The following is a 24,349-nucleotide window of genomic DNA, read 5'->3' on the forward strand; positions in this document are numbered from 1 at the left end:
AGTTGCCGACAGTTTCACGGTAATTTTAGGCTGGGCCTGCCTTTGGGTAAGTCATATCAGTAAAAATAAGGTTAATTTTCCTCCTATTAGCTCTGCTTTGTCTGGAAAATAATGGCATCATATTTCTAAAGTCTCTCAGGGAATTGATTTTAGTCTTTGAACTCTCAAAAGGATGAGAGTAGTAAAGTTGGCTGGAGTGCAGGCAAATCGAAGACTTTATTCCTGGTTTAATTCTTGAAAGCATCTTCTGATCTCAGAGGTAAAGCTGTAGAACAGAACAGCAACAAAAGCATGATAGATAATTGGAGTTTTGATCTAGAAAAAGCTATCTCATTATTACATTTTTGTTATCTTTCACTTCTTACTCTAATTCTCCATTCTCCATCCTGAGAATTTCTGATTGGGACCTGCATCTTTTTGTTTGCTTTCCTTTTGTCCCTTCAGATTAGTTATTATTATTACCAGCTAAAGAGAACAGTCAGTCACTTGTCATTTTTTTGCCTCTCAAACACATAGTTCGTATTAAAAAGTATTGTATGTGTCCATATTTCAGTATGTGTACATTTAAGTCAAACTCGTGGGGAGGGTTTTTAAAATCTTCTGTGGCTCTCAGCTTTAACCATTAGAGTATATCCATTAGATTATATCAGAATTTCCTGGAAGGTAGATTTCCTTCTTTTTAGATCATTTTAACAGTGGTAGTTTATGGTAACGAGTCAGCTAATCAAAATGTTTATATAAACAAATGCCTTTAGAAACTCAAGCCTATCTGGGGCGCCTGGGTGGCTGAGTGGTTAAAGCCTCTGCCTTCGGCTCAGGTCATGATCTCAGGGTCCTGGGATCGAGTCCCACATCAGGCTCTCTGCTCAGCAGGGAGCCTGCCTCCTCTTCCTGTCTCTCTCTGCCTGCCTCTCTGCCTACTTGTGATCTGTCAAATAAATTAAAAAAAAATCTAAAAAAAAAAAAAAAGAAACTCAAGCCTATCTTAAGCTTATCAAACTATAACTCTGCCATTAAATACACTCTCTCCTGAGCTCAGTGATTTTGAGAGAGGAAAGGTGGTTCTGTATAGGTATGACAACAACAATTACCTTTTATTCAATAATTTTGCGCCAGGCACAGTGCTCGGTACCACACATGAATCTCTCATTTAATCCCTGTCACAATCCTACCAGTGGGGCACCAGAGCTATGCCTATGTTAGGAATCAGAAGAGACCCTATATGAAAAATCCAATTCATTTTCTGGCTTCCTTGAGGCAAGAGGACGGGGAGAGGACAGTGTAGGGGAGAGGGCAGTGCAGAAATGTTAGGGAGTAGTCCTGAATTTTTTTTTTTAACGTTTCCCGATTCTTTTATACATTATACTAGACCTGGTTTCTGTTTTTAAGATCTTAATTATGTGACAGAGAGAGAGAGAGCACAAGCAGGAGGAGCACCAGGCTGAGGGAGAGGGAGAAGCAGGCTCCCCGAGGAGCAGGGAGCCTGACGGGGCTGGATCCCAGGGTCCAAGGATCATGACCTGATCCAAAGGCAGACGCTTCACCAACTGAGCCACCCAGGTGCCCCTATACCAAACCTGTTGTTGTTGTTCTTATTTTTTCTGCTGTGAGACCTCACAACTCATTTCTGAAACCTCAGTGTGCATTAGTTTTCACATTGAACATCTGGACAGGGACAAACAGTAAATCTCAGTTTTCTAAGTTGAGTAGAAAATGGCCTTCTGACCCTGGCTCATCCTCCGCTTTCCTCCTCTGCAGGTCTCCATTAAAAAGCAGTCTGCTTCATTTACATCTTTTTTTTTTTTTTTAAAGAAAAACTTTGTTAATGTGCCAAACCCTGTAATTCTCAAGCTTTTCTAGAAATATTATCTTTAAGGGAGATTTATATAAGCAAGAAGAATCTTTGTGGTTTTATTTTGAAAGCCAAAAGAGTTGAGAAACAAGGCAGACTAATGCTGAGCTTTTTCACTTTCAAGCTATAAAATGGTTTCTGTATATGTTTACGAAGAAGAAGCAATTGAAACATTTATTTCTTCAGTTCTGGCAAAGCATGACCAGTGACTTTGAGAGTACATCTTGTCATGGGATAAAAAACGAGAAAAGGCAGAAAAGTGAACATTATTGTATATTTCTTCATAGAGTTGCATTTTTGAAGAAACGTTTTGTATTTTTTGATGGGACTATCTAAACAAACTAGAGCTCTATCCAGACTAGAGCTTTTAAAATGAGACCCAATTCACTCTTTCTTTTTTTTAAGATTTTATTTATTTATTTGAGAGAGAATGAGGGGGGAAGAGAGAGAGAGAGAGAGAAAGCATGAGAAGGGGAGGGTCAGAGGGAGAAGCAGACTTCCTGCTGAGCATGGAGCCCCATGCGAAACTCGATCCCAGGACTCCAGGATCATGACCTGAGCCGAAGGCAGTCACTTAACCAACTGAGCCACCCAGGCACCCCACACTTTCTTTATTTTTTCCAATAATATTACAAACTTAGCAAAATATGTGATATAAGGTGTCCAGGACATTTTTAATATGTGCTTTATTAAATATTATTGGCATTGTTATATTTTCCTCTCTGTCTTCACATACAAATAAATCTATACATGGACATATACAAAAATATACATATATACTTATGTCCTTATTAATGAGATAAAAACTCAAGTTTTTGTTTGGGTATTTCTTTGAATTCAGAAGGTACCAAGAGAGTCATCTTTACACTCCTGACGAACACCAAGAGTTAAGAGTTCCTTAATGAATGCCATTAGAAGACTTTTGAAATTACAATTATTGCGCAGTATTTCTGAAATACCTTGAAATCTTATACCCACCTATCTCTTCATTTTACTTGCTTTTTATAGACTCCCCTTTATTTGGTAAATCATGGAGAGAATGGACCAGTCAGATGCAACAGGTGCAAAGCCTATATGTGCCCATTTATGCAGTTCATTGAAGGAGGAAGGAGGTATCAGTGTGGATTTTGCAACTGTGTGAACGATGGTAAGTGGTGCCAATAAATGCTCTTAGTAAAGCTCTTTATTAGTTGAAATATATTGTATTTCTTAGCTTAGGGGAAAAATATATATGTTAAAGCTCTTAGTTATACCTTAGCTTTTCCTAAATACTGATGAGATCACATTCAAGAATGTAACTCAGAGGAATAGCACAAACAAACAAAACAAAAACTCAGTTTTATCATCTGTAAACATGGGAGATAAAACTTTATTTTGCCTCCAAATGAGCCTTTGTGGAAGGGGATTGAGAAATAAAACTACTTACCTACTTTGGAGTTTTATAAGAAACATAGCATCTTCTGGGTAGGAAGTGGTATGCATGACTTTATGCATTTATATGAGGCTGAGAGGGGCGTGGAGGTCCCAAACGGAGAATGTTCTGGTTGGTTTCCTTCCACAGATTTTATAAAGAAGAACTTTTATTTTATCTGTGTTTACAGATGATAAGTTGGAGATGTGTTTTTTTTCTCTGTCTTTATTTCTCTGAGTTATTACTGAATGTGAGCTCAACAGTATTTAGGAAAAGCTCTAGTGTAACTAAGGGCTTTAACATATGTATATATCATTTTGCCCCTCAGGTATGAATGTTGGAATGTTTAAGAAGGAAAAAAAATATTCTGAAGGGCTTTTCCAGATTCTTTATATTTTCACTTTGATTCCAGTGTGAATTGACTGATGTTGAAAAATACTGCAAACTCGCTCAAAGCAACTTACATTCATTATATTCGTAACACGTCTGTGTTTTAACTTTTTGGTGCTCAATAAAGCACATACTCAGCCTGAAACATTCCCACATTCATTTACATTTCTAGAGTTTTTCTAGAACCATATGATGATTATGAGAGCATGAACTTTCTACATGTTTTCCTCTGTTCCTTATCTTCATAGACATGCTTCTCTGCAAGTCATTAAATCTGAAGAATGTATAGCACTCTGTCTGCCCAGGAGCCATGTTTCCTATGGCTGCTGGTTCCTCCCTACTGACAAGGGAGCTAAGGCACAGCTTTCTGCCTCTGTCATTGCATTCATGGCAACTCAACTCTGTGAGTGTTCTCTGGTGGGAGAGCTCCTTGTTTCCCTACCTCCTTATTATATAGTCCATGATGTTGTCCAACATAGAGTGCCAGACACTGGTATTGTGAGTCTTTCTCACCAAAACTTTGGTCAGTTCTTAAAAATGCCTTGCTATGGAGTGGAATCATTGGTTTGTAGTCTCATCTCAAAAACTGTGGTCATCTTGGAATGTCTCTCTCCTTGTTCCAGCTGTGGCATCAACTCAGTGCAAATTGGGTACCCCTGTGAGACCAGATTCTGTTGGCTCCACCCATACATGTCTTTCTAAAGAAGTTCTTATTCCTTCTTTCACCCTGGATGAAGTCTGCAACCAGGTCATTAGCCAGCACTCAGTCTTGGCACCTGGATTTTCACAGCCCTGTGACAACTCATTTCCCTATACTTTAGTTTTGTGGGGCAGAGACCACCAAGGTCACCAGCTCCTCAGTGTCTTTAGCCAAGCTCTCACCTTTCTTAGGAAGATGATCAGAAATTTATGTAGCTTTTAGATCCAGGACCCTCAGGTTGGTGTGACATCCTGGCGTCACACCTGAAGTGTCAGCTCAGAGCCAGTTACTTCCTGGTAGAAAAAAACCATTCAGAATTCTTATATCTCTACACAATAAATTCCCTTCCCTTGGGTATTCACTCCTAGGAGGCTTCCATGTTCACTTTCCAATAGGGTTATTCATACTAGGCTCAAATATTTGTTCCTAAAAGGAGCCAGACTCCTATAGATTTACACTGATACCTGCATTCTTCATTTAATTTTAAAGAAGACAGAGGTTTATTGAAGTCAGAACTCAGCAAGCCTGGTCACATGGTTTCACTCTATTTCCCTTCACAGTGTCCAGAGATTGCACAGTGGGAAGCATGTGAGATCAAAAGGCATGCAAGAAGACAAGTGTCATTTGGCAGTGCATAATTTACCATGTGCCTTGAATTTTGTTTTATAAACATGACAGATATTAAATGCTAATGAATGTGAAATTAATTTTAAAGGGAAAAATTTCACATGTTACATGTATATATGTGAATGAAAATGAATTATAGTTGATACTATGTAGAAATTACCACACCATTATCCTAAATAGCCAACATAACATCACCTGCCTTGACTAAAAGTAACAAAATTGCAGGTTTAGGCCCTCATAGTTTACTTATCTTTGCCGAGACTGTCAGTTTCCCACTTCCATAATCTTTAAAGACATTGAATTTTCCGAATTCAGAGATCCATATGTACATATGAATGTTATAAAATTTGTTGTAAAAGACATGGCCATGTTATAGTAAGAAAACAGAAAAATCAATTCTTGGTGATTGTTTTTAAGTCCCGCCTACAAAAAAAAAGTCTTGTAATTCATGTTGGTTCCCAACTAAAAAGAAAGAATACTGAGTTGTTGGTTTTAAAAGAGAACACATTACTTCTGTGGTTTTACAAATGAAGATGTTGCTCTTTATAAAATGCTGAAAACCAGAGCATTGCTGGTTATTCTAAGTGCTTCTATTGTCAGTGGTTTAATAGCCAGCCCTATTAATCTCAAGGCAACAGAAGTTTGTTTTCACAGAGATACCAGGCCATATTTGTCCAAGTGTTCAGTGTGTGACTCATAAGTGTTCCTGTGCTATTGGATGACTTCCAGGTTGTTGCCAGAACTAACCTCCTTAGACATTTGAATCAAATTAAGAGTTCTCAGCTGAGATCTTAGTGGTATAGTCTTTCCCTAATACAGTAATCCTCTCCACTCTGAAGTCCAAACATTAAAAGATTACCATGCAAACTTTCCATGGCTGAAGACATCTAAAGGATAATAAATATTGTAATTAACTACAATATTTATAGAGTCCAAATAACCAATGTATATTTCTGTTAGGTATATTGAAAATTTAGGTAGTAAAGTCAGAATTCCTTTTAAAGAAGGTAATTAAATAGAATTGCATTTTCTTTGTGATAATTTAAAAACAGGAGCACTTTTATCTCATTTCTTCACAATGGTCTAAACCATAAACGCTATATGTCATCGGTTACTTGCAGGAGAGTCAAGAGGATTTTTAGAAAACCTTTGTACTTTCCACACATGCTTTTTAAATAGTGGATATTTAGAAAATACTGTCTTCTAGCTTTAAAATACTTTTTCCCCCTCAACTACTTCTTTTCCTCCCATAATAAATTTTAAAAACTTATTAAGTTGTCTGTGTTATGAAAACAAAAGGTTTCCTTTCTTATTTTGTTTTTATTAGTTCCACCATTCTATTTCCAACATCTGGACCACATCGGGAGAAGGCTGGACCACTATGAGAAGCCGGAGCTATCTCTAGGATCTTATGAATATGTTGCTACTTTGGATTACTGCAGAGTAAGTGTTCCCAGGACTTCCAAGTGTTTATACGTTGATGTCAAATTCAAGTGAATAACTTTCATATGTAAAGAACTGAATCTTGATTCACAAACAAAGCATTTTGGTGGTGTCATGGGAATATAGAAATACCTCAGATACAGATCAGGGCTTCTAGGCTGTTAACATGATTAAATTGCCAAACTATTCAGATCAGTGATTATTTTTAAAAACTAAAAAGTGGTGCCAGAAATAGAAAACAATAATTTAATTTTTATGTCCCTATCAGATAAAATATTCAGAGTTCTTAAAGCAACAGTTCCATATAGTGCCTCAACCTTATTTGTTTTGTCAGCAATCTCAGGAAATTTTCTCTTCCAAGGCATATGCTCAGCCAGTATGGTCAATAGGACTAGGACAGGTTTCTCTACCTCCTTTCTGCACATGTCACCATAATGATTTAAAGCTCTTAGAATTCCCCTTGGACTATGTGGGAGCCTGGGGTTCTGGCCTCTGGTTTCCTTGCTTTAAAATGTAAGCATGAGACTCCTCCCATATTCTTAATCTAAAAAATTAAATTAAGAAGTGTAGCTTTCCTTAAAGGACCATTAACTGTTGGCCTCTATCCTATCACCTCAGCCATCTTTTCCATTGTACAAAACACTCACCACATACTCTGAACTCATCACTCCTTCTTAGAACTCCATGCTTTTAGGTAAGATGGTTGGACCAGACTATCTTTGCATTCTCCTGTTACATCTCTGTGTAATGTACGTTCTGTAATACCTGGCTGAAATTTTATTTTATGTGAGTGTGTGTGCAAGTGTGCACATGAACAACTTTCTTTGGCTTCATCATAGTGAATATTTACTAAATCTCCTGTTTGTTTGTTTTTTTCACATAGAATTCGGTCTGTATATTTGTTTTAGCAATTATCCCCATGAAACTTACATTTTGTTAAGTGTTTTCCCTCTTCATAGATTTTGATATCCTTGGAGACAAGAATCTTGTCCTGGCTGTCGTTATGGCATCCACCACAGTGTCTAGCACAGGGAAGACAGTTAATCAGTAAATGAATGAATGAATGAATTGGCAGGTCTGTTACTATTCCCAGGACTGGCTATGTCCCTTTTCCAATGTCACAGTGAGAGTGACATCATTATGGGCAACTCACAGGGCTTTAAAATTCTTTGGTGATTTAGAAATATTTTCTTGGGTATCAGTTCAGATTTCAGCTTATATCTGAAGTACTACATGTAGACCTGAAGGAACAGAGTCATTCTGACTGCTTTTCTTACTTCCTCTTCCAAATACAAATGCTTACTGATGCCCAGTTCTCAGAAAGCAGTCTCCGACCCACAGAATTCTATCACAGATGTTTGCAAGGGGACCAGTCCACATTATTGAATATAAATTACAAAGAACATGTTTCCTAAATAAAAGGTTTTTTTCAATTGATTGGATTTAATTTTTTTTTAGTTAATGTAACTTTTACATTTATTTTAGTGTTTTGTAAGATTTTTCTACCACATTACATAGAGTTAGTTATTCAAGAAAAGTTAATGCTTTATTAATTCAAAATGTTACATTTAAACATATTTTGAGAAACATAAGAACATTTTTGGTGTAAATGCTTTATATCAAATGAAAAATTCCTGAAGTACCAACTACTTTTAGGCAGTTAATTTGTTCTTTATTGCTCTTGGCTGAAGGTGAATTTGGAAATGAGGGTCTAAGTAGACCATAAATATTCAAGTTCTAATTAAATATAATAAAGCCATTATAACTAGTGATGGAAAATTTATTGATTGATCTTTATAACCATAGGATAAATATAACTATGCTCTCAGTTTCTAGTTCTCTGCCAAAAAGTCTATATTATCTTGATCTTTTGTTTTTTTAGTAGAAACTCAGGCAGAGAGTCAAGTCTATTTCTGGGAACAAAAGTTTCAGTATCTTCAAACTCTGTTATCTGGAAATGTTCCAGATGTCTAATTGATGGGAAATTTCACACAACAGGCAACGAACCAAATATACAAAGAAAAAAAGTACATTTTAAAGATTTTTTTGGAGGCTTAATCTGCCTTTTATTATTCCAAGTAAGATTTAAAATAAAAGATGGTTTAAATATCTTCAAATTTAATTATAATTCAAAATGTAAATAAAGTATAATAATGAGTTGCCTTAGGGATTTGGACAATGAAAAAGAGCTTATTTAATTTGTACATGTGTTTTTAACACCATGCAAATTTAGAAATACAAAATTACATTTTCTCCTATTCATTTTAGTTTGTCTCGATACCAATTTTATATAATAAAATTAACATTGATATTTACTATGTGTGATGCTCTATGCTAAATGCTTTTTATGTGTTGTATCATTTAGTTCTCAAGTGAACCCATGTGGTCAATACCACCATTACATGGGAAAACTGAGGCCCAGAGAGCTTAAGTCCCACCCTCAAATCACACACCTAGGAAGTGCTGGAGCCAGACTGTGTTGGCGTGACCATAGAACTCCTATTCTTTATCAATATACTGTGGATATGTAGGCAGTTATTTAGAAAATCACCATGGGGTTCCCCTGGAAAAAAATACCCCAACTCTGTCATATAACTGGGAGTTTTTCACTTAGAAGTTTACAGACTATATCTACACACAAAGTGTACCTGAAATGTAAAACCCCATTCCAAGCCAGCCTTTTTTTTTTATAAATAAAAATATCATCTCTCCACTTAATTTTAATTCACTGTGACATTTAATGGATACCTAAAATGCCCAAGACACTTGGTTATATGCTGTGAGGGATATCAAAACTAGCAAGATAATGAACCTGATTTCAAGGTACTTCCTATGTCCAGACCCAATAAGTATATAATTATGATATAAACCCAAATATGATAAATGCTATATAAGTCCAATAATCCTAGTGCCATAAGGAAATCAACAAATGATGATATATGGTTTGGAGGATCAGGAAAGGCTTCAAAGAGTAAGTGACTTTTGAGCTGGTTATACCATGAACAGAGTTTGGACATGTGGAAAGGGAAGGGAAAACAAAACAGTGAGTAGAAGCAGAGGATTTGCAACTTTGCTTTCTTCAGGGACTAGGCGGGTATAGTAGATGAGTGACATGTATGGAGTAAGTATGGGAACTAGGATAATTGGAGAGGATGTTCCCTCTCCCCCAAAACACATTCATATTCAAATATATTTTAAAAAACACTGTGCCAAACATAATACTAATCTGGCCAAATTCTTGGCCCAGGCCCACTAAACTGTGACTTCTGGGTAGGAAATGTTTTGAAAATGGCAAACATTTAAATTAGTTGAAGGAATGTGTATTGGGGAATAATGGGAAGTAAAGCTGGGAAATTGTCTTGAGATATAGACTAACCACTGGATTTGGCATCATACCTTTGATCCCCTGGTTTTTATACGTGTTTGTTAAATGAGTATTATGGGGAGTTGTAAATGCCAGGCCATTGAAGAATTTGTTAATTCAGTAGGTGATGAAGACCATTAAAGGTAAAGAGGGAGTTGTTTCCTTAATCCAGTCATCCATCCAACCACACATTTATTCACTCAGTCAGCAGAACTGAGCACTCTTTTGTGCTACACTCTGTGCTTGACTCTGAGGACTCTCAGTAAACATTCTGTCTTCAGAGGCATTAGCATTGTGATCTGTATTGTGTCTTTGGATCGTTTATTCTGACAGCAGTCTGTGTAATGAGAGGAAAGAGATTGGAGGCAGGGGGATATTAGAAGTTAATGCAGTGTCCAACAAGAGAAACTGAAGGGAGTATAGCAGTTCCTCAAAAATTTAGAAATAGAATGACTGGATATATACCCAAAATAATTGAAAGCAGAGTCTCAGAGAGGTATTTGCACACTCATGTTCATAGCAGCGTTATTCAAAATAGCCAAAAGGTGGAAGTAACTCAAGAGTCCACATATGGATAAATGGATAAACAAAATGTGGTATATACATATGTGGAATATTATTCAGCCTTAAGAGGAAAGAAATTTAGACAATGATAAACATGGATGAACTTATGCTAAGTGAAATAAGCCACTCGCATAAAAGACAAATACAATGATTTTACTTTTCTGAAGTACCTAGAGTTGTCGAATTCATGGAGATAAGAATGTAGAAATGGGAAATGGTGGTTGCCAGACTCGGGAGAGAGAGGGGAATGGCAAGTCATTGTTTAATGGTCACAAAGTTTCAGTCTTTTCTTTCTTCTTTTTTTTTTTTTTAAGATTTTATTTATTTATTTGACACAGAGAGATCACAAGTAGGCAGAGAGGCAGGCAGAGAGAGAGGGGGAAGCAGGCTCCCTGCTGAGCAGAGAGCCTGATGCGGGGCTCAATCCCAGGACCCTGAGACCATGACCTGAGCCAAAGGCAGAGGCTTAACCCACTGAGCCACCCAGGCGCCCCCAAAGTTTTAGTCTTAAAAGAGAAAGTGTTCTGGAGATGGATACTGGTGATGGTTGCCCAACAGTGAGAATGTACTTAATACCACTGAACTATGCGCTTAAAAATGGTTAAGGTGTTAAGTTTTATGTCTATTTTACCACAATTAGAAATGATTTTGGAAATGAGGTTCTAAATTTGGGTGCTGGAACCATAAGGGCTTCACAGTTAACTGGTGGTGGATGGTTAAGAAAGGTGGACAATTCCATGGAGAAAATGAGATTTGAAACTCAGATTATTTTTGAGGATCATGCTTTCTCTAAGTTCCTTATAGAGTAGGCCAGTACAGTGGGATAAATCTTGTCTTACCTGCTAAAATTTGGAGTGAAGATCCTGGCAAGGCCCTTTATGTGGAGGTGTGCTATAGTTAAATAGAATGCTGGTCTGGAGCTCAGGAAAGACACCAGGATGAGAAAGAATGTGAGGAGTCACCTATAAAGAGGCGCTGGTTAAAAATGTGTAAATGAGATTTCTGTGATGGACCACGTGGTAAGAAAAGAGAAGAGGATGTCCTTTGGAGAAAGATAAGAAAATGAAAAACAGAAGCAGCAGTCAGAAAAGTGGGAGAGGAAATGACACCACAGTGCCTTGACAGCTAAAAAAGTGAAGGTGGTCTGCCATGCCTAAAATTGGAGAGATAAAAAAGATTTAGGATGAGGGCTGGATTTTACTTAAAGTCCCTCATTTGCAGTCAGGAGGTCTGTGACCCTTAACAGAGTGGTTTTGGTAAGGTGTCATGGAAAACCAGGTTTTTGTAAAATTCATACCTGTTAGGCTTGGCTGGACAAAGCAAGTTGGGTTGAATGAGTGGAGTAATTAATTCAAGCAGCCAGTGATGAAGTCATTAGAGTCTTCTAGGCATGAGATAACAAACTTCTGGATGGTTAAGAATAGGAACCAGATAAAACATGTGAAAGAATCATTTCGAAAGGATAATCAATGGGACTCAGTGATGGAAAGAAAAGCAATAGTCAGATCTAATTTCATGTTTTTAAGCCTTTGAGTTGGTGTGTAGTGATGTTATTGATAGGGATGTTGGAAGAGAATGTCATTTAGAGGAATGAGGAATTGGTTTTCATGCATAGGAAACTAGTTACAGTGAAGGAAGCATTCCATGGAGATGTGCGTGTTGGATTTATGGAAACTATTCACTGGGGGAACTGGTAATGCTGAACTTGAGAGAGAACACAAGAATAATAAGGCACATTTGGGTTGGTCAAAAAGAGGCTTTGGCTTAACTAATGGAAATGATAGTTATTTTTATTTGCTATAAATCAATGCAAGTCTATGTTATAAATTAGGTGGGAATCAGGAATGATTTGTAAAAAAAAAAAAAAAGAAGAAGAAGAAGCTAGATGGACAGTAGTAGGGTTCCTTCTTTTCTTTGTTGGTCTGATTTTGAATGTAGCAAAGCAATGAAGCATTTACGTTGAAGATTTTTAAGTCCTGCAGTTTTTTTATTTCAAATGACAGACTTTTTTAGAACAGTGTTATATCTAGCCTTATAGTGGATATAGAATGAATTAGTAAGATAATTTAGAGACATTATCATCTAATTTTATAATTAAAATACAATTTTATTGTAGAACATTTTTGTGATTAATCATAAAGTTAAAAATTGAATTAACCTGAACTCTTGTTTTAGTTTGAGTCACTAAGTTTGCCTGAGGTTCTTTTTTCTAAATATTTTGTAAGACCCAACTGAAGATTCACTTCCTAAGAGCTCTTTGAACCCCAGCCAGTGAAGGGACCAACAGATACAAAACATTTATATAACAGCTGCCTTACGTTACAGTGATTTTTTTAAACAGATAGAGAAAAGGTATTCTATTTTTAACCATACATATGTAAGGTATAGGTAAGTATTTGACAATATAGTATAATTTTAAGGTATACAATTATATTTTATTATTTTTTTAAATATTTTATTTATTTATTTGAGAGAGAGTGAGAGCGAGAGAGCGCATGAACAGGGGGAGGGGCAGAGGGACAAGCAGATTCCCTGCTGAGCGGGGAGTCTGACTGGGGCTTGATCCTAGGTCCCTGAGAACCTGACCTGAGCCAAAGTCAGGCGTTTAACCAACTGAGCCACCCAGGCAACCCTACAATTATATTTTAGTGTATAATTTCATATCTTTAAAACTGAAAGAACTTATAAAGGAAAAGATTTGAAAATAGTGTTATCAAGTTAATGCAGTTTTACTAGTTTCAAGACAAATGCTAATTATTGTATGTACTCCTTGGGGGCACAATTTGTCAAGGATACCAGACACATTTCTTCCGAGAAGACAGAAGGTTATAAGCAAGGCTGGCCACCAGACCATACTCACGCTTGGATAATTGTAGTGATAAGGTCTTTGGTGTACTACAAAAGTGCAGCTTCTCCAATAGATATCATAATCCTGTCTAACTCAATAGTGTGCCATAGGTCATACCCTGGAAAGCAAACAGCTTTTATCTTTTTTATAGCATTAGAGACTGTGTTCTAGAAAGTGATTTAATTCCACAGATGTTATATCCTAAAATATTAAATGAAAAGTTTGATGATCTTCAGAAGTTTCTGAATGTTTTGACTAGATTATGCAGTGTATATACTTTATAATTACATTTGCGTGATCTGTTTGCTTCCCTGTAGAAGAATAAGCCTCCCAACCCACCAGCTTTTATCTTCATGATTGATGTTTCATATAGTAACATCAAGAATGGACTCGTGAAGCTCATATGTGAAGAACTGAAGACTGTGCTGGAAAAACTTCCAAAGTAAGGGAACTCCCATTATTTCCAGAATTTGTACAGTATTACTGACTTAGTTTACTGGCCAGAAAACAAGTGCTGAATGACCCATGGGTATCTTTTGCTAATGAGGACATCGAATAATTATTTATAAATCAAACAGCACTATTTTTTTCTTGCATCCTTAAAAAGTCCACAGTTATCTTTTGTACAAAGCAAAAGAAACAAACTGATAAAAATTAATCCTATGGTAAACAATATTCAAAATGCATTATAAGTTATAAGGAGAATCCCAACAGCGCTATGGGAAAGACTTTCGGAAATCTGGTATTCACTTTCAAAGAGGTTGATTTTCCAGCGGGAACTGGTCGTTGTGGGTTGTGGTAGAGTTCTAAGGTATGCCAGGAGATGGAACTATTGTCTTAGGGCAGAGATGGTGCTTTTTAGCCACAGTCCCTTTGCCCTTCTACACCGTCAGACCCCTTTGCTGCTTTATTGCCTCCAGGTACTAGCACAAGGCAAATCACTTTCCTTGCCACTGCAGGGGGCGATGCACAAAAGGAAAGGTGGAAAGGTATTTTAGCAAACATGGCTACTTTTTATAGTGTGCAAGCTAGTTGTTTAGGGTGGGAAGTAACATCTAGTAAGAAGATCCTTTATGAGAGGAAACGTGGTTAAGAAAAAGGCTAAGGAATAGTGTCTGAAACCTAGTGTCTGCACCAGGCTCAACATCTTCCACCCCTCCCTGTCTCCGGAATACAAGCAATCTCTGTTCTGGAAAGGGATGCTTTGTGGGATGGGTTGTCTGTAGCCCTTAGGGCTTTCTGAGTCCTCGGGTGCCCATTCCTCTAGATTCGTTCTGCATGTGGCTGCTGCATTGGTGCCTGTGAGCCTCAAGGAATGAACTCTGGACCTCCCAGGAGTAGCTTTGTTTGTATCTACGAAGCCCAAGTCATAATATTCTCAAGGATGGTTTGGAAAAGCCATGAGGATGTTTAAAAAACATTGAGGTGATTTCAAACTGAATTCTAAAATGAAGAATAAAATGGGAGCAATTCAAGGATGGGGCATAAGAAAGGCATGTGATGCCTGCTAACTGTGACTATAGCTTCTGTTACCTCATTCTTAGCAATACTTGAGAAGTGTGGACTTTCTGATGAATATCGTGTATCTTTTTTTTCTTTTTTAAAGGAGTCATCTTTTTTCTTTTTTTTTTTTTTAATTTTCTTTATTTATTAGTCAGAGAGTGTGTGTGTGAGCATGGGTGGGGGATGGGGCAGAGGGAGACGCAGGCTCCACGCTGAGCAAAGAGCCTGATGTGGGGCTCCATCCCAGGATCCTGGGATCATGGCCAAAGGCAGGCGCTTAACCGATGAGCCACCCATGTGTCCCTGGGTATCGTATATCTTGTAGACTTCTCTCACAGGGCTGTTTTAATTCTAAATCTGAACTTGGAGCTTGAATAATATGAAAGAAAACTACTCTAATTTCTGGAAGTGATGTCTCTCTCTTTAACCTTCTCTCAAACTGGTTAGATTAGGCTCTCCTCTTCTCATAGTTACCTCACCAACCCCTTGTTCCTTTCCAGCACAGTGGTGATATGAAGTGTATAGCCTGTTGATATAAGTCATGAAACCACCCTCCTTTCTTAGATGTCATCATGACTTTTATATCCCATTGGAGCAGAGTGTGACTTTAGCAAAAGGCAGGAGAAGAGAAAGGATACTGCTAGTTATTCCCTGCTACTATTTAAGTATCTCTCTCAAAAGTTTTAATTGAAGCCAAAATGCCTTTTCTTCTTTTATCTTTTACAACAAATCCAGTTGCTCTTTTTCTTCTTCCCTGAAGTTTGTTTTGGGCTCTGTATGTGTATAACTTTATATTTTTATTACAATTGCCAACAGTCTGATTTACTTCTTTGAACCAGGTAATATGCCAAATAGCCCTTTTTAAGCACAGAATATGTCGTCTTGATTAATGTCTAAGGTATGTTCATCTCTTAGCTAATCTTTTGAAAAGTAAAGGCCCCATTCTTTACCATTTAACTTTGAATTTACATCTTTGATTTTGCTAGATGACATTTCTGTCTGGTTTCTCTGGAACAGGAAAGAAAAGATTTGAAATATTTCATCTGTTGTTCAGATCAAGCAGTTGAGTTTTTCTGGTTGTTTTTAATGCTGCTGTAGCTAAAATGTTCAAAATGCTTTATTGTGGAATACTCTGATTCATCTAGTTACTAATATCTTCAGTTTTGCTCTGTCAGATTCATTCCATTAAAATAATAGGGACATGTGTTGAGGGAAGTGGTAATTGAAAAGCAGAAGAAGAAACACATATTGTTCTGTGTGATATCCCTTATGTAACTTTATTAAATTTATATGGAATTAATATGAAGGAAAGGTTGAGATTGCATTTCCTTCTGGCTATGATTTAACAAAGCAGTTATACTGTTGAACAAGAAAATTTTAAGATAATTCTTTGTTTCGCAAACAAATTTTCAAAAAAAATGTTCCTATGAAAACATACACTAATATTTTGCAATAATGTGAGATGTTCTGATTAGATGTTTTTTAAAATGTTAATTTAGATTTTAAGTGAACCCTGTAAATCCCAGGATATGCCTTTCCCATCACTTGAAAATGTCCAAATCCAATGTGGAATAGCAATCTAGATTCTTCTCTGCAATTTTTCTTTTGTGTCTTTTTCCTTAACTGACTCTAAATTAACTCTTAAAAGAGAATAAATGCCCTCAGGGTTTGCCAGACATTTATTACCTTATGTAATAAAAAGTTTACTCGGAAATGGGAGCTTAGCCAGTGGTGTGCTGGTAAACTGCATCTCAAATAAATAAAGCCTTAATTATAGTGTTTGCTCATTCCTGTGGTGTAAAATACTTCCAGCCAGGCCGATTTTAAACTAGGAAGGCGACATCCCTAAACAGGACTTTAGAAGAGATGGATACAATCAGTTTCTCAATTTGGGCTCTAACTTGCCATCCTAAATACAGTCTTTCACCATCATGATAATCCTCCTGAACATACCTCTAACTCCCTATGTTAGACTGGACCCTGTCAAGAGCAGAGGGCATAAACTTTTGGTCTTTATTGATTTATAGTCAAGGATTCATGATACATTAACTCTAAGGCACTATATACTAAGAGCCTAATGAGAATGATTTATAGGAATTTAGAAGAAGAAATGACGTCTCGTTGGTAGCATCCAGGGGCTTTGAGAGAGGAAGAGTGCTTGGTCTTAAAGAGTAAAATTCTAATAAATGGTGGGTTGGGGGTGAGGGGAAGGAGAACATGGGTACAGTATAGTATAATGGTTAGTTGCATGAAATCATACAGTTAAGGATATTGAGGGGGGTGTGGGGGTATTTAAGTCAGTGTATGTGCAGTAGAAAGAATAAGGATACCATTTCTAAAAATTTTTGCAAGAGTCCAGAATATAAACATTTACCAAGTGCTTTTGGAAGGGATTGTGAGGACCTATTTAAACTGCCCACCCATTTGTGAAGGCCACAGTGAAGAATAAATATCCTCAATTAGCAAAGGAAATAAAGAAGAAATAGAGTTTAAAGTCAGTAGTTTTGTCAGCCTGTACTCTGCTGAAACATCAAAGAAATTGGGAAGTCTGCAGTGGGATCAACAATTTGAACTTAAGATACTTTCATCTATATATTTTATTTTCCTTTCTTTTGTACTCAAGTAACTTGTTATGCTATGTGCAAAGTTTAGAAACTGAGCATACTAGGTTCCTTTTTTTAAAAAGTTGTCTCTAAGCAAAATAAGTTTTACTGCTATCTAAGGATCAAAGAAAATGGCAAAAATCTTTTGTGGCTGTCATGTAACCATTGAGCACTGTTATATCCACTAATGAAAATTAGTAAGAGCTTCAGTAGTATTTTAGGAGGGAGAGGGGAGGGAAAGGGAGACCAAGAGAGAGAAACTTGGGTAAATATTAACTGGGGTTTAGACCATTCAGCTCTGAGTATACTTCATATAGACTTGAATAAGAACATTTATGCCTTATACTCCTTTCAGGAAGATTAAAGCCTTATCTTGGATTTCTCAAAAAAATTTTATTTTTTGTTATGGTTTTAGAGCTTTTGTTACTTTTATTGTTTTGCCATGACCTCACAAATGACTATCTAATAAGAATTACATCATTAATTCGTATATATGGTTAATTTTATGTATTTGTATAGTGTATGGCTTTCAAAAATCTCTCAATTTCTATTGAGATTCTCTAGAATCTGTAAGAAAAGAATCACACAGAAGGAGCAAGTCCTTTCTTGATAAAAATAGCTATCTGTTTGTAATCTGAGTGTGCCTTTGTCTTGGTTCAGATGTTCCATTTGTTCTTCTGACCTTCTGGTGACTTCTGAGAGAGCTTTGTTTATATAAAGAATATAATATGCCTACCTTTTTGGGAAAAGAAAAACCATACCTTGTAATTGCTGTGGACTGAGAATACATATATTAAAGAAATATATTTTTATATCTGTTTGACTTTTTTAACCTAGAATTTTGATAATTTTTTATCAACTTACTTATTTTTGTAATATTTCCTATCACTTACTGCGACTCAGTATTTTTCATACCAGTAAACAATAATTAAGAGCAAAACTTTTAACATGTCTTTCATATATTTAATAGAAGGTGTACTTACTGAATTTCTGATGGAAACCTCTCATAAGTATGTGAAAGAACTTCAAACACGGTGTTTTCCTCATAGGGAAGAGCAAGAAGAAACTTCTGCAATCCGAGTTGGTTTTATCACATATAACAAAGTGCTGCATTTCTTTAATGTAAAGAGTAACTTGGCCCAGCCTCAGATGATGGTGGTAACCGACGTTGGAGAAGTCTTTGTTCCTCTGTTGGATGGTTTCCTTGTCAACTATCAAGAATCCCAATCTGTGATTCACAAGTAAATATCAAGTGTTTTATAATTTAGATACGAATGAGGTATCTGTTTTTAATTGTTTTGACTCAATCACGCATTGTTTTGTTTTGTCATTGACAAGGGGCTTTTAACACATGGGTTATAAAACTCCATCGTTTCTGTTCTATTTTAAATGTATGCCAATATCTAAAAGTAGGCGTTTTGTTCTGTTTTTGTTTTTTTTTTTTTTTTTAGAGAGAGAGAGAGAGACAGCAATGGGGAGGGGCAGAGGGGGAGAGAGAGAGTCTTAAGCAGGCTCCATGCCCAGCATGGAGCCCAGTGTGGGGCTTGATCTCATGACCCTGAGATCATGACTTGAGCTGAAATCAAGAGTCAGATACTTAACCAACTAAGCCCCCCAGGTGCCCCAAGGAGGACTTCTTTTTTTTTTAATACTCATGCTCAACCAGACTGGTACCTTCTCTTTGCTGGAGAGAGATATTTCCTGCATATAGATGAGTGTATTCAATGATGATGGTAATACTGAAGATATAGCCACTGTTCTAAGAATTTATAGTTTAAGAAATCAAAAATGTAAATGGTGAAAAAATATTTACAAAAGGTATGCTTTTGTAAATGTTCCAAACAAATCATAAATTTTGGTTCCAAAACATGCCAGGTTATCATTCCCTACAGAATAGCCTATGAAAGTCACCCATAGGTGTTTAGTGTGAAATAAATACCAGATGTGTTTAGGCTTGAAATGCTAGTGATTTATTTCTTGAAGTTTATTACAAATATGCCAAACATTTAAAAACTTTTACTCATTCATTTCTTATAGTTTATTGGACCAGATTCCAGAGATGTTTGCAGACTCTAATGAAAATGAGACTGTCTTTGCTCCTGTCATCCAGGCTGGCATGGAAGCATTAAAGGTGAGAAGTCTTTTTTAATTACTAGTAAATAAATTTTAAAACACACACACACACACACACAAACACACATACACATGCACAGGTAGTTTCATCTATGAAAGAAAATACCTTTTCTTTAAAGCCTTCTTTAAAACATGTAGTTTGCTAGAGGCTGTTCCAAACTTCCCTACAAATCTTAGAAGGAAATGGCCTAAATCATGGATTGCTCCCAGCATTTACATTCCAGAACTATTAGCATCAGAGCCACTGATTTTCTCAGGGTTTCCAGTTTAACTCCTCCCTTCGGCTTTTATATGAACTTTATATGATCTATTTTAAAATTACTTCAGCAATATCCGACCCAGATAGGGAGGGAAGAATACCCATATCACCCTCTCCTTCCTTGGGGTTTTCAAACATGCAAGGGCAAGGCCTGTGACAGGCAGTGACAGATGTGCATGCCATGCAGGGCCTTACTGAATGCCAGAGCAGATGCAAGGTTGGCCATGGCTTCAGTTGGGAAGCTGAGCCTTAATGACTCTGGTCATTTTCATAGTAATAAAGACAGAACTCTGAAAAAGACAAAATGATTGAAAAGTTCTGACTGTTGATCATTGTTACCTTAGCACCAAGAGTAAAACCACTTTGACCTGCACAGCTTAGTGCCTAAAAAATTGATTTTCAAGTTTGATTATTAAAGTTAAATTGAAATTAACTTTTAAAATAAAATGACTGGTAATAATAACAATAACAGTAGTGATAATAACAAACAGCAAGAATATTGCTAAAGAACCAAATTTATGAAATATTCTACAGAAATTTTGTGTCTAAACATTGTAGTTTTGTTTTGTTTTAGGATTTCATTTATTTATTTGACAGAGGGAGGGGCAGAGGGAGAATCAGACTCCCCTGCTAAGGAGGGAGCCCAATGTGGGACCTGATCCCAGGAACCTGGGATCATGACCTAAGCCAAAGGCAGATACTTTTTTTTTTTTTTTTAGATTTTATTTATTTATTTGACAGAGAGAGATCACAAGCAGGCAGAGAGTCAGGGGGAAGCAGGCTCCCCGCTGAGCAGAGAGCCCGACGTGGGGCTCGATCCCAGAACCCCGAGATCACGACCCGAGCCGAAGGCAGTGGCTTAATCCACTGAGCCACCCAGGCGCCCCCAAAGGCAGATACTTAACCGACTGAGCCACCCAGGTGCCCCTGTAGTTTGGTTTTAGTACAGTGAGTCTTGCTTGGGTTTTCTGATATTCAGAGTATTTACTCATTGAATAAAAAAATTACAGATGTCCCTTAAAAATCTTCAGAATACTGTCAATTTAACATAAAATTAAAAATAAATTTTACATCATAAAGTGATATGGACAAGTTAGGGTCCATCTAGTGGAAACCAATACTAATCATTGGTTGGGCTACAGAAAGACATGGAAATTCCTATTTTATTCCACATTGAAGAAAACAAATATTTTCCATTTCTATTTGGAAGAATTATATTATTGTTCTCTCTTCCAGTAAGGTGTCTAGAAATGCTAGGTAAATTTCCTGATATATGATCATCAATATATGAACCTATGAGTCTTTCTACTCTAAGAAATTAGTATTGGGTATAGAACTGTATTCATGAGCTCTTGCCTGAGAAGAAAGATGAGTGGATATTCGTAAGCCAGCACATCATCAGTTAAGACAGTAGAGTGGAAAGAGGAGCATGGGCATAGTTTCTACAGCATCCCAGCCCAACCCTAATTTCATTTCTGAAAGGGAGCAATGATGGGTTCCTACTGCCAGTCCACGAGAGATCTAGAGGCTTTTTAAAAAGCAGCTTTGAAAGACAAAATCGATAAATGAGATTTGTCCACATGCATTCCATGTGTCTGAAATGTGGTGTTACCTAGGATAGATTACTGGGAAACCACTGTGTTTGGTAATAACTGTAATGTTCTTCATAGTTACTCATGCAGTAATAGCTGGAGCAGTCAGCATCCTCTGTGCTCATTTACCAGAGGCCAGTTCATTTCATCCAGTGTATTTTTGTATCTTTTGCATATTATTTTTTGTTATATTTGCAATTTTATTTTTAGAGTAATTAATGTACTCTTTTACACTGAAGTTTAAAAATGAGAACCAATATCTAAATATAACAACTCAGAATAACTTCACAAATATCAAAGTTAGTAAGTAGTGGAATTCTTACAAAGTGTAAGAACTATCGAGGTGCCTGGCTGGCTTGGTTGGTGGAACATGTGACCCTTGATCTCAGGATTTTGAGTTTGAGCACCAAGTTGAGTGTGGAGATTCCTTAAAAATAGAATCTTTTAAAAGTAAAAGAACTACCTTTATAGAAGTGGAAGAACTGTCTTTTAACAAAGATAGGGAACTGCCTTTTATTAAGTGACACTGCTGGACATAAGTTGGTGGCAGTTACTGTCCTGTGCCTGCTGGCCCCTGTCTTCGTGCAGAGGTGGAGTGGTGCTCCACGCTGTGGAAAAAGAAGCAAGACAATCACTCCTTGATTAAGGAGTCATGGGGTCACGTGTGAAAGGGCGCCTACTTTTTAAAAATGCAGATTTCTGGCCCCTCTCCCAGAGATGCTGATTCATCAGCTCCCCATTTGTTCTACTGATCACCCATATTTGGGAACCACCAGCAAAAGGAATTATTATTCATTGTGCAATCCCTGAGAACAGCCTTATATTACGGTAACTCACCAGGAAATTCAGTACCTGACCTGTATGACTTCGCATGTTACTTTTGCACTAGGAATGCTTTCACTTAACCATGATTTAACATCTTGCTCTAAGCTTTTCATTAGCGATTAGATTAAGAGAAAACACTATGAGGAAAGTTTCTTTCTTGTGTGCAACATTAAATGAAGATATTATTGCACATTAATCAATTTCTTACGTGTAGAAAGATTCACTAGCTAGTTCCCTAGAGTCAGTTTTTACAAGCATTATAACTCCTAATATTCCTTCTAGCTTTAACTACCAAGAAAGATACCAATAATACTTGGGGTAGATTTTCCAATTTAATTACTTCCTTTCCATGACCTTCTTGCTGTTTTCTAGTTCTTTCCATTTACCTTGGTGATTCTTTTGTATGTATATCTTTAGCCATCAGTTTCTTCCAAACTTATTTATAAGTAGGTAGTTGATATAAAAAAAAAAAAAAACACCAACTTAATGAGAAGTTTCTCCTTCATTTGCTAGAAAGATTCTGGGTGGTTATAATTCACTGTATGAGAGCAGAGACCACTGTAGTACAGTTGGAACTTGTGTGCAGCTTATGCTTTCTGCCTTAGAGAAACCTGATTAGGTTTGGATGAAGAAAACAATTTTTCCAAATAGGATAAAAATGTGTGTGTGTGTGTGTGTGTGTGTGTGTGTGTGTGTGTGTGGTTGTTCTCTGCCTCTCACAATGAGAGTATCTCATCATCTCTTCAGGCCCCCTGTGGCTAAAAAGCAGTCAGGCTTACGTGTGGGTAACTTGCATACAAGGGCCCTACGATGCTTGCCTGAAGTCATTATTAGGCAAAGAGCTAACATTTTTGAGAATTTGCAGGATAATATCTAAATACCGAGACCACATCGTTCATTCTCTTGTTCTTTCAATCAAGAAAGATCTATTAAATGTTTTGTTAGGCAATGTGAAGACTACTGTTCCTAGTTCTAAGTTGCTTACAGTGTGGTAGAAAAAACATTAACTCTGTAATACAAGGCATATTTATTGCTTGTATTGCCCAAAAGAGGGGGAGGGGGGGAGAGCAAAGAGTAACTTTGGAAAGACCAGGACTGTGGCTGGCCAGCTGGAGTGCTCAGGGGATTATGCACAGGAGGCCAGAGATGAGAGTCTCATCTTCTGTGGACAGGGCATAGAAACTGAAAGAACATCGAAGGGCAGTGTTTTTTGTGTATCCATGTGAAGACATTTGAAAACTGGACTCCTCCATTTGAATTATAGCTTTATCAGCTAGACGCCAAGGAAAATCTGTGTATAATTAGTTGTAATAAACCTCTTGAAGCATAGAGAGTCAACAAAAACTAACAACACGTGCTAATTTGTCACAAAGATAAAGAAGGGAAAGTTTGGAAAGTTCTCAAAAGTCCCTGAACTATTCAACTGCAGGCTTCAATACACTTTTCTTGTTCTCTTAGTGCCTTTTTTTCCATGTAGTCTTTCAAAATCTGCATCTCTTCTCAAAGTCTGACACTCATAACTCAACTGCATGTGAATTTCTGGTGTTGTCTATTAACTTGGCCAAACAATAGTTTTCTGAGTTAGCTATTAACTTCCACCAGAAAACTAGATAAGTAGAATTAGGTGACAAATTAGAAAGAAGTGGCCTTTAATGGTTATGCTTCAAATATATCACAAGTTGGGGAAATTTATCTTTAAGTTATCTTAATGTATTTCTACATTTGATTTCAAATGTAGAATTGTTGTGATACATCACAACATTCCTTCTAAAATTTATGGAGCACCTATAGAGTGAAAGCACTATCTAGACCCAGTAGGGCTTGGAGAAACACACTGTAGAGAAATCAGGGACCTTCTTTCTTCATAAGTCCGCGACCTGTAGACCATAGGATACATAAAGTTGTGATTCGTTGTCATTAAATTTTGTCTGCAAAGTAGAATGGAGATAGAGGGAGGTGGAAGGCAACCAGCGCTGTCAAGGGTGATATTAACGTGTATCTCAGAGGAATGGACATTGGAATTAAATTTTGAGTAATAGGTTCTCTAGGCCAGCCTTTCTCAACCTGTTTTCTGTCATAATAAAAATGACATATGTCATTGTCATTTATCAATTCTATATGGTACGTTAATGTGGACACAGTCAGGTTTTGGTAAAAACATCACAGATTTATCAGGATTTAAAGCATAGAATGCCCTAGGAGCTTTTTCTTTTATTGCTTCTTACAAACGGTTTT

The 24,349-nt window shown here is 36.9% G+C and overlaps 1 protein-coding gene across 2 annotated transcripts in view; it reads left to right on the forward strand.

Moving 5' to 3' along the window:
* The window catches only part of LOC111154050 (SEC24 homolog D, COPII coat complex component), a 104,423-nt gene that overhangs the window by 55,905 nt on the left and 24,169 nt on the right, over positions 1-24,349 (forward strand). For both annotated transcript variants that reach the window (XM_022513408.1, XM_022513415.1), the window contains exons 9-13: positions 2,861-2,999; positions 6,308-6,423; positions 13,517-13,641; positions 18,355-18,546; positions 19,343-19,436. In XM_022513408.1, coding sequence (XP_022369116.1) covers positions 2,861-2,999; positions 6,308-6,423; positions 13,517-13,641; positions 18,355-18,546; positions 19,343-19,436 — 666 coding nt within the window. The remainder of the gene's footprint in view (positions 1-2,860; positions 3,000-6,307; positions 6,424-13,516; positions 13,642-18,354; positions 18,547-19,342; positions 19,437-24,349) is intronic.

The sequence above is a fragment of the Enhydra lutris genome, unplaced genomic scaffold (genome assembly GCF_002288905.1).
Source record: "Enhydra lutris kenyoni isolate GAN:26980312 unplaced genomic scaffold, ASM228890v2 scaffoldscaffold3, whole genome shotgun sequence".
NCBI classification, from domain to species: Eukaryota; Metazoa; Chordata; class Mammalia; order Carnivora; family Mustelidae; genus Enhydra; species Enhydra lutris.